The sequence below is a fragment of the Geospiza fortis genome, unplaced genomic scaffold, assembly GCF_000277835.1.
Source record: "Geospiza fortis unplaced genomic scaffold, GeoFor_1.0 scaffold66, whole genome shotgun sequence".
Taxonomy (NCBI): Eukaryota; Metazoa; Chordata; class Aves; order Passeriformes; family Thraupidae; genus Geospiza; species Geospiza fortis.
In genome coordinates this window covers 441,601-452,390 of record NW_005054312.1, presented here as the reverse complement: position 1 = coordinate 452,390, position 10,790 = coordinate 441,601, and the positions used below count along the sequence as shown (strand labels likewise).

Below are 10,790 nucleotides of genomic sequence, written 5' to 3'. Positions count from 1 at the left end.
CTACAAATCATATTAATATTTCTAAGTGTATGCAGAGCTAAGCATACAAATAACTCGCTAATGCATTTTTAGTAACAAAACTACATCACTAGATATCACATATATACAGTTTACCTTGTTGAAAGAATTCCAAATCCTGTCAGAGGATACTCACTCTCATCACTGTCACTTTCTTTCCCAAGTCCAGAGAATGGAGAGGCACAGCCAGGGGACTACTTACATCCATTTCCCTTCTACCTGAGCCAGGCTGATTTAAAGAGGGGAAAAATTTATAAGAAGAATATTATTTATAGACCCTAGACACAGAAATATCAGATAAGGGTTAACTCATGATTCTTTTCCCAAAATTTAGGTTAGGTGTTATCACCATCCATAAGCAAAACATACACAACAGAAAAAATGCTCCTTTGGCAGAGTCATGAGCAGTCTGGGTTGACTGTGCTTGATGTAGTGGAACCTGGGGGTTTCACTGCTTCCTGGTCTGGAGTGAGTACCTATGGAAATATCCTGGGTTTCTTCATAGGATCCTTTCATTGTGAAGGTGAAATCTCTCCCTGAGAACAAGAAGCAAACCACAGGGAGATGTTAACTGTGCCTAGTCCTGAAATTAGCAAATAAAAGTGCCCCAAGTGACATTTCAGCCTTAGTGCTGCAGGCTTAGCTAAAGTTAATTTGGACCACAATGTTTTCCTTCCACTGTGACCAGTGTGCAGCACCTGGCCCTTGAGTTCCCCTGGACTGGAGGGGCTCAGAACTGACCCAATCTCAAGTCTGCAATACTCAGACAACTGATCCCAAAAGCTGATGGCAGAGTCTGGGCTGTCATCCCTGACTTCTCAAGGCCCAACCCTCCATCCACTGAGGAATGCAAAGGCATCTCTTCTGAGTATTTCACCAACCTCGAAGGGAATTTTTAGCAGACACTTTGTACATAATTCTTTGCATGAAAATGTGTGTGAATTGATTTGAATACCCCATAGCAGGTGTAGTATGAATGTTACCATCCTACATTCATAATTAAGTTATTTATTGTTCTACTTATCGTAAATCCCATTGAATTGCTTTGTAAATGCTAAATTATGGGATGAATCCTTTAGACAAAGGATCCTTTAGACAAAGGATCAAGTCTGAGGCTAAGTTTGGCAAGAGGGCCCACTCTGAAACTCACAACTCTCTGAGGATCTTTGCTCCTGGCACCCTTTCCTTTTCCGTCTTTATCCTTTTGCATCCCTGGTCTCTACATAAATCATTCTAGATTTATTCTAGTCTGATTTTTTTTGGATGCTTCATGCATTGAGTAGTAGAGCAAACCTTGCCATCAAACTTTGTCACATTTTTACAAATTTATATTAAACCTACACTTGCTGATACCGCTGCCAATGATTAAGTGACCTAAACCATTTGTGACAACCTGCCAAGTGACAGAGAGCGTGTGTTATGCTTGTGGATGCCTCTGGCAGCATTCACATCCCCTGAGCTTTCACTAAAGTCTTTCTCCTCCTGAGAGTTGTGTCACCCTTCTTTTAATTTCTGTTTTCACCAGAAAACAGACGTAAAGGTATTTCAGTTCCATCCACACCACAGTGCTGTTTCCAGATCTTCCAGCCACCTCCACAGTTTCTCTTAAGCTACAGAGTCATGTCTTCTTCTGAGAACTCTCACTATTAGCAAGTAGGTAATTCAGGAAATACCCAAGTAGCCCTGATGCAAACAGAGACTAAAACAAACCAAGTATTTATCTAGATTCAGCTACATTTCCCATAGCACAAAAAGCAGCAACAAACAATTTAAATCAGCAACCTCACTTTTGTAACAGCTCTTCTTTTTTGTTTCATTCACGTGTACTTCCAAACAGGAAACTTCACGAGACTGGAAGAGAGAAGCAATAAAACCACTGGTCACAGAAACAGTTCTGGATTCTCATGAGGTTCTAGGGGTCCTGTAGAAATACAAATCTTGGCCATGATCGTCTGTGAATGTGAATAATTTGTAGAAACTGAGTATCTTGTATAAATCTTGCAAGCAGTACTGTGGTTAAGGAAACCAAAATAACTGGAGACCTGTCATTACATATAAATACCATTCAGCCCCCAACAGTTAACACAAGAAATTTTTCTCCCTATCTTCCAACCACATCCTTCAGTTCTGCCCCACCATAAGATTAGCATACAAAAAAAAAAAAAAATTACCACTAGTACACCATTAGTAATGATCTTCTCAGATACACCTGGTCTGAAAAGCAAAACCAAAAAGATTTATTTAAAAATGTGTATTTAAGCAATAAACTTTCAAAAGCACAGTTCTCTGAGCTCTGAGTTTTTCCATCTGGAAAGTACCATCAGCACTTCTGTTCTTCCCCTCTATCTTGCAGCCTCTGCCAGATCATATCCCATACCTTCCCAAGGATGCTCCTTCTTTCTTATCTCTGCTGAGGAGTATCATCTCTCCTTAGGCTAAATCACAAAATAAATATTTATTCTCAGCTATAAATAGTAAGTGAGACTGTCACTCAAATTTAGGACAGAAAAGCAATAATGGGGAAGATGCTGAGATGAGGTGTCTGAACTCAGGTACATGGAGCCACGTCCCCAGTGCTGCATTACCACTCTCTCTAAAATGCAGTTTTCTGATGACAAACTCTACAACATTTATGTTTTACTTACATATTTTCCAGTAGAAATTTACTTACATGTTATCCAGTAGAAATTCCACTTCTAGTTCTTCCTGATTCTGAAAATAGGACTTTTTTAAAATTTATGAATGAAGAAATATTTTCCTGTGATATGACTCTGACAATTTATTTATAACTCTCTCTCCATTCCCACACCCTGTACATCATAATATAAACAGATAGAGATTTCTGTGGCCACACTTTGATTTCACCTCTCCACTGCTCTACTGTTTACAAACCAGCTGTACCATCACAAGAAAGAAAATATTAAGTATCATTGAATAGGGAGCAAGGGTCCTATTATGAATTAATTAGTAGGATAAGACATGGGTCAATCAATGCTGAGGAAGGGAAGAATATCAGGTGAATGATGTAGGAAAATATAATTAAGAATGAATGGACTTAGTGCAGTAAAAAGATGGGGAGCATGCCTTGGTTAAAACAAAAGAATTTGCAGAGTAAAGTCATTAAACTTTAAAAAAGGCTGGGAGAAGGGACCAGCTTGGAAAATAAAAATTGCCAGGGGAAGGGAAGAAGAGAGAAGACTGAAGCTGTGAAGGGGAATCAGAGAAAGAGATGAGGGGAAACAAAGCAAGAGGAAAAGAGACAGGAAAAGTACAAGAATGAAGCAGCAATAGCACACCAACAATATGAAAGAGACTGAATAACTGTATTACTCCAGCCATTTGCTATGGGATACAGCCAATCCAGGAAATACCAGACTAAAAAAAAGTATATCAGAGAGATCTGGATCACACATAGGGAGGAAAACACTAGTTAACAGTGATATAAATCTCTTTCTAGCAAGTGATAGTAGCATTTTTTAATTTATATTCAGAATAGCTAACATTTATTGACAAATATCCCTTCTGTCCAGCTGCACATCATATTTTAACATTGTGAATTGGCCGTGAAAAACATGCCAAATCTGATAATGCAGCTGTCATGGGAAAATCATCTTTACAGTAAAGGTGCAGAACAATTTTGTATTTACAAGTTCACATCAGTAAATGAAACATCTCTGATGGCCTCTCTGATAGCTGCATCTGTGGCATGCAATGCAGGAGCAGGTAGCTGTGCTTGCTAATTTCCTCCTAAGTCTCTATTTCATGAGAATTGCAGTGGTTGCAAAGTTGTAAGAGAAGGCTGGTGCACAGATTTTAGAAAGCAGTCACCTTACACAGATGCAAGACAAACTCTAGCAAATATTTAATTATGCCCAGACTGTACTGGCCAAACTAACTGATGCTCTGTTACAACTTTGTCCAAAGAACAGCAGAAACAAGGCTCAGAAGAGCCTGGCTCATACCATCTGCCTAGTTCTGCTTGCCTTATGTTCCTACCCTTCTTACACTGTTTTACACTCACACAAGTTACATTTCTAGTAAACCCCACTCACATATTTGTGGGTGAAAAATCCAGAGCATAGCAATGGAAATACTTGTTAGGCCACAGAGAGCAAGAGGCACAGCAAAGCAACCCTGCTGCTCTGACATCACCCATCTGACCTCTTCAACCCTCCTTCTGAGATACCTTGGTAGATTAAAGAAATCATTATGGGCAGAAGTGGCACTACAGCCTGTTATTAAGATTGCCCAGCCTGTTGCATTACTAAGACACTTTCAAAAAAATAAAATAACTCAAAGGCTTCTGAAAATCCATATACAGACCATGATCTGTGATGCCTCATGGGGGCCTGATTCACCACAAACTGAAGAAGGGCAGCTTGACCAGGATGTTCCTGAGACAGCTCACCTGGTCTGACCCCCACCACTTCCACCTTGCTAATGGGCTAAGACAGCTCTGCACATGCCTCAGAGCAAATTCAGGGCTTGAATCACACCTGGCATTATCTCAGTCACATGAGGGATTTTCTGAGGAAGGCTGTAGCCAGCTGGAACAGGTTTAATAAGCAGTCCTCAGTAAGGATTGCTCTTCTAAAAGAGTAGTTAATAAACCTCTTCAAAGCAACAGTAACATAAAAAACAGGCAAGAGTGTTTTCCAAAGAGCCTGACTGACACAGTGGTTTAGAAATAGATGGAGCACACCAATTCCTGGGAACCATAAACTGAAACTCTTGGCAAAGCGTGAAAAAGCCCTGAAGTTGTTACTACACCCTCCAGAGAAAGTGTTACATCGTACAGAAAGAAATCTGAGTACATATTCAGCTCTTTGAAGATGAGTGTGATTTCTCCACCTCTCCTCTCAGCAGCTTCATCCACTCAGTGTTTCATAAGATACTCTGTATCTTTATTTTGGCTGTTTATACAACTAAACTGTATTTTTGAGACACACGCAGCAAATAAAATTCTTAATCTTCTTCACTCACTAAGAAAAAAAAAATAAAATACTGATGATATTCTCATTCATGAAGGCCTGCTTCTCCCGTGCTGGCTTAGCCCCTCTAAAATAAATTTGTACCAAAGGAGCATAAGTAAACTTGCTGACATTTTTTTCTTAAAGTTGTTTAGTAGAGGATGAAAAAAACCCAAAGAGGTTATCACAAGAATTAAATACTTCATGTAGAGAGCACATTATCTGAAAGAACTGGTCAAAATCCCTAGTGAAGCTGAGAGGAGATAGCCCTAGTGAGCTACTGGCCAAAGGGTAAGAGCAACTGCCTGGAAATGGGAGCAGGTTTGCTCTGTCAATCTCCTACAACAGAAATGAGACCTCCTAACCAGCAGCTTCTTCATTTTTGACTCCTTTTCTCACCGATTCTTCAAAATATAGTTTTGAAATTAAAAAAACAAAAAAACCAAAAAAAAAAAAAAATAACCAAAAAAAAAAAAAAAACACCCCCAAAAAAATAGGAATACTAAAAGTATCTTGCATCTTATTCCAGTCACAACAGGGGGGTGTTTGTGACCCTTCTCCTAAACCCCAAGCATTCAACTTTTTTTAGTAACATCCTTTTTAACAAAGTCTTTGTGTGTGAGAACCAATTTAACAATAGAGGTAGCATCTTGAGACAAAATTCTAATCAAGAGTATTATTTTCTCTAGCCCCTCACCTCTGGATTCAACTCAAAACTCAGGCAAACTTTTTCTCCAGGTTGGATTTTAGCCACATCAAAACGAACAGTCATAAGATGGTCATCTGGTGTAAAAGTGTCCTCATCACAGACTGTCAGCTCCAGGATGTTCTGAGCAAAGAGGAAGAGAAGGATGTAAATCACATATTCTGGGACTACTGGGCCCAAAAGGAAGGTCCAGCAAGAGCCAGCATTCAGCCCCTCATGTTCACGCGGACAGACTCTTGTGACAGCACAGAGCTCAGCTCACAGCCCAGAGAGCAGTCAGGGACTAACCCTAGAGAGTAAATCATCAGATTTGGCAACCAAAAAGAGCTCCAAAATAAGAGGAAACATAAGTGACATATATGATGGTAACATGCACCAGACAGAGCAGAGGTTACACACACTGTTCTTCAGATCATTTGTGGATTCAAAATCACTGCCTTGAGAAATCTTGGTATTTTGTCAGAAAGTAATAATAAAGGGGAAATTCTTAGCCCTTTAAAATGAGAGTTAAAGGACACTACCAATCTCTCAACAGGATTTGATCCCTTGACAGTTCCTCAGGGCTCAGGTTACCATGAGAAGATGCAGCTCTAGTAAACTATGAGAAACTGATCCAGTTTGGACTTTGTATCACTTTCACTCTGACTGTTCACCTATTTCTGCTAACTCTATAAACACTTTAACAGTCTTTTACAACTGTTCTGGGACACAAAGAAGCAGTCAACGTTATTCCAGATATTCCACAATCTTATGAGCTTAAACTACTTCTTTCAGTCAGGTTAGCTGAGTTCAAGGTCTGTGCGAGTCTCAAGCCTTTCAAAAAGAGTTTGCCCACAGCAGGTGAAGATGCCCCCTTTAGAAAGCACCTGCTCGCTGTCACAGATCCCACCTTTACTTCACTCTGTATCACGAAGTGGAAAGTTTCATTCCAGACAGGGTTTCTGCAGTTGTGTACAGTTCTTGTCTGGGCTTCCTGACATGAAGCTGTTGGCAGCCACAGCTTGACGTAGCAATCAGTTTGGCTCCCTGTGTTAACAACAAGTTGCACAATTACTACAGCAGTACTTTGTTATTATTTGATTTGCCCAGTCAGGGAAAAAAAATATTAACCTCTGAGGAGTCCTAAATATTTCATTAGACCCAGAGAAAATATTCTGGGTTTAGAGTCTCTATTTAGATTTATATCAGTTTCAAAAAAGTCAATTTTAAACCACTAATTCTATATGATAACAAGAGTGAAAGTATTTTATTTCAACAGTGCTGAACTAAGTACTCTGGCTCTTGTGACTTTTTAACTCCTATTTTCAAATACTTGCCACTTTCCAAAAAAACCCATGTACAACTACACTTCTTCAAATGGCACTTTTTTAAATTAAATGGAAATTTTACTTTGGGAGATTTGCATGTATTTGTAATGCAAAAGTCATCCAACACCGACAGAACAGTGAAACCACAAGCACAGCAACATCCAAAGCAACTGGTTTGATTTTTCCTGTATTTTTCACAAATATGTTCCTTCCAAAAGGGAATTGGGCAAGCTGGAAAAAGGTTCACTGAAGATTTAGGAGAAAGGGAAATATCACAGAGCAGCTGATAAAGGGAAGGACAACTTCTTTAACACAGAATTTCTGGTCTACTTCCTTTCTGGTTTTAAGTGTTTTCTAAATTATTTTGAATTTAAATGAAAATGAAAATAAATACAACTTCTTCACCCAACCCCCCCTGAAATATTACTGTAATCCAAGCAACAGGTGTACAAGAGCATCAAAATCAGGTGAGAGTAGTTTTCTTGCTAAGCTATAAATGTGCCATCAGTGATACTTACACAGATCTGCTTTGCGGAGATTTCTCATGCCAATAATTTTTACAGAAAGCCAGCGCAACTGAGGCACTTCTGGCTGCAGAACAATGAGAAAGATGCCTTAATTATTAGCAATTAACTCAGATATAAATACCATCACTTATCCTTTAACACTAGAAAGGCCAATCTATCATTATACTGCAGTGAATTTGATTTTAACTATTTGAGACATTTGCTGAGAAGAAATACTTTCTTGTGATTTAACATTGAGTAAAGATAGCATGCCATTCACAGCTAGGGTCTACATTAATCAAAATGAAACCTCATTAATACAACAAGCAGAACTGATACATGAGTATAAACCAGGGGGGTTTTAAAGAACTAGAACTGAAGAAAGTGTGAATCACTAAAGCTCTAAACAATGTAAGAAAATAGAAAGACGAGAACAAAAGGTAAAATTGGCAATGTGTTAGAGAATGTGATTAAACACAAATAAGCAACAAAGAGATATAATTGTATGTAAATGCACATACACCAAAAAAAAAAAAAAGCACAAAAGCACAAACAGACAATTCAGAATGTCTTGGCTTAATCAGGACAAACTTAGGCTGACCTGATTGATCTACCAAGGAGAAGCTCTGAGGCATAGCAATATTGACAACCTGTAGTGTAGGGTTCTACAGTGGAAGAAGGCTCTTGAAGGCTCCACAACTCTTTCCATTTTTTCTGTTCTCCCCCCGCTCCCTACCACAGCTACACAACCCTACACTCGGTTACTGGGAAAACAAGACAGTGTTGAAGAACGTCAAGAGTAAAACACATGCAGAAGCAACAGCTCCATTAACTAAATTAAAAGCAGCACTTAAATACCCAAAGAATCATGATTTCTGAGAAACTGCCTGCTTAGGACCTCTTTGTGTACCTCTTTACTTTGATACTCCCCATCCTGACAGAAGTAGACTAAACATCTAGAAAGCAATAAGCCACCAAGCCAAATGCTATTTACAGCCTACTGGAACAATTCTCAACAATTTTCTTTCAGAAAGTGTCATTTGAACAAAACTAGAAGGTCTGAAAGAAGCCCCTCAACCTCAGCGTATATTTTGGCAGCAGTGTTTCTGGAGATGGAGGACGAAAGAAGCACATGATCCAAATTGCTGAAAGCTCAACATTTCATCCAAACACAGAGGATTAATAGTTCATCCTCAGCTTTAGTACCATCCATATCCATGGAGATAAGTTGGAGTTTGGAGAAAACTTATTAATGAGATGGTTTAAATACTAAGCAACTATACTGACATAAACCCAATTATTACCCTATAGTGCTAGCAGTTAGTGAATTGACTGTTCTCCCAGATCTAAGAAAGAGTTAGCTTAATTCTTTTCTACTGAATACAGCTAAGGGACAGAATGAGAAAACTCAGGGGCAGAAAAACATATAATACTATTTTCATTTTTCAAGTTATTAAGTATATTTTTGACTAACCATTAGTCATAAACAGAATAATTTGTAACATATCTAGTATGCACCATATTCAGTACTTTCCAAAACCAATTCATCTTCATAAAAGTCAGTGTTCAGAAAAGCGTCAGACATGGGAGTAAGCCATTTTATTTGCTGATCTGCCTCCATAAAGTAAAGGAAAAACAATTTAAGGACTAAGCCTTGGGTGTTATGAGGTATGACTACAATCATATAATCATACCACAGTAAACCAAGACAAAAATCTAGCTCTCCCAGTTCCTTGCCTAGCATTTAAACCACAAGTTCATCATCTTCCCAAACCCTAAGTCACAGTGAATGCTTTGCGCTCTAGACAGCACACTCACAGAAGAAGCAAATATTCCCTTAACTATCTGTTAATAAATGTCACCTCTCACAAAACAGTTAAGCTTGGGAGAGACTGGAAAGGCTGACAGAAGAGCTGCAGGTATTATGGCCATGCACTACCCTTTATGCCCTGCAGCTCTCTCCTTGCAATCCAGAAGCTGCCTTCTATACAGTACCTCATTTTCAGCACTGCATGGCCTTTCATGATTCCTCCTCCTGATTCCAATCTTCCTGTGCGGATTTGCACGGATGAACCGATCCTGGAGACAAAAAGCCAAAAGAGGGCCAGTGATGAAACCCAGCAGTCAGTAATTTTCAGTTTCTGCTCAGATTCACTATGGAAGGAGACCCTAGCATGTCTCCCATTTCTCCTCTTCATGATGGGATATATCCATCTCACCAGGACCATCTACCTGCTGCTTTTACTAATATATCTGCCTACTATAAAGGCACTTGACATTTAATGATCAAAATTCCCCAAGCATTTGCTTTTCATCAATCTCAACCAAGACCACCAAAAAGATTCTTCTGCCCCAGCAGCAATTTTCTCTTACCAAAGGTGAATAGGCTGATGATCCCATGGGTATCTTTGTTTCACAAAAGGCACCACTATAAGGCTCCAGCCTGTGTGTCTCCCAGCTGGTAGGTAGGTGCTCCTGGACCACAGCTGTGGCCAGGAAGAAGAGTTGTATAGATTGACTCACAGCTCCACCTCCCACTGATTTCAAAAGCACAAATGATGCATTTGTTCGGTGCCACATAAAGACTTATATTTTCTTTCTTTTCTTTATTTTTTTTTTAATACCACAGTGATTTGGGGAAAAAAGGAGATGGGTCAAGCATTTTATCACAGGGCAATTCCAGAGTCATTATCCACCACCACAAGGTCTGAATAACTGCACACAGAGGGATCTCCAGGGGCAGTTCCAGCCTTCACCAGCTTCTCCAGTCAGATGCACAACAACAAGGATTTTCAGCAAGTTCACTACAAATTACAGTCATGAAGTGGAAGATCTCACAGGCACTGGCAAGTAGTTAAAGAAAACACCTTGTAGCTTTTCTTCTGTCTTATTTTGTTGCATAGAGATTGTTAAGGTGTCAGCAGAGTCAGCAGGAGCTTTTGCTATGGAAATGTTTTTTAGCTAAGTGCTGTCTTCAACTAAATGATGTTAGAATCTCATAAGCTTTAACAAAAATAACGACACCATTTTTTTAAAAGTCTTTAAACATCTCCATTAAAATTGTCAAGTCTGATATCTTTTAAATTTTATAGTAATTTCCCATTATTTTTCTGTAACAGCACTCAACATATAAAGCCAAAAGCACCTAGTACTATTATGAAAATGTAAAAATAGCACAGAAGCCAGCTATCACACTAAACATTATTAAAATCACTAAAAACAGGTGTTATAAAATAGTAAGAAATTGCAGTTGAAATAAGTTTTTTAAAAAACTCAGAATTTT

General features: G+C 38.9%; 1 protein-coding gene across 1 annotated transcript in view; it reads right to left on the bottom strand.

Annotated features, from left to right (window-relative positions):
- LOC102035113 (cytosolic phospholipase A2 epsilon-like) overlaps positions 1 to 9,907 on the bottom strand; it is a 20,252-nt gene extending 10,345 nt beyond the window's left edge. Inside the window, exons 1-10 of the mRNA XM_031055757.1 lie at positions 9,881 to 9,907; positions 9,503 to 9,586; positions 7,520 to 7,592; positions 6,584 to 6,720; positions 5,686 to 5,817; positions 2,690 to 2,730; positions 2,190 to 2,232; positions 1,806 to 1,869; positions 388 to 554; positions 155 to 247 (exon numbers count right to left, since the gene is read on the bottom strand). Of these exons, the coding sequence (XP_030911617.1) occupies positions 155 to 247; positions 388 to 554; positions 1,806 to 1,869; positions 2,190 to 2,232; positions 2,690 to 2,730; positions 5,686 to 5,817; positions 6,584 to 6,720; positions 7,520 to 7,592; positions 9,503 to 9,586; positions 9,881 to 9,907 (861 nt within the window). The remainder of the gene's footprint in view (positions 1 to 154; positions 248 to 387; positions 555 to 1,805; positions 1,870 to 2,189; positions 2,233 to 2,689; positions 2,731 to 5,685; positions 5,818 to 6,583; positions 6,721 to 7,519; positions 7,593 to 9,502; positions 9,587 to 9,880) is intronic.
- Positions 9,908 to 10,790: the final 883 nt, after the last annotated feature.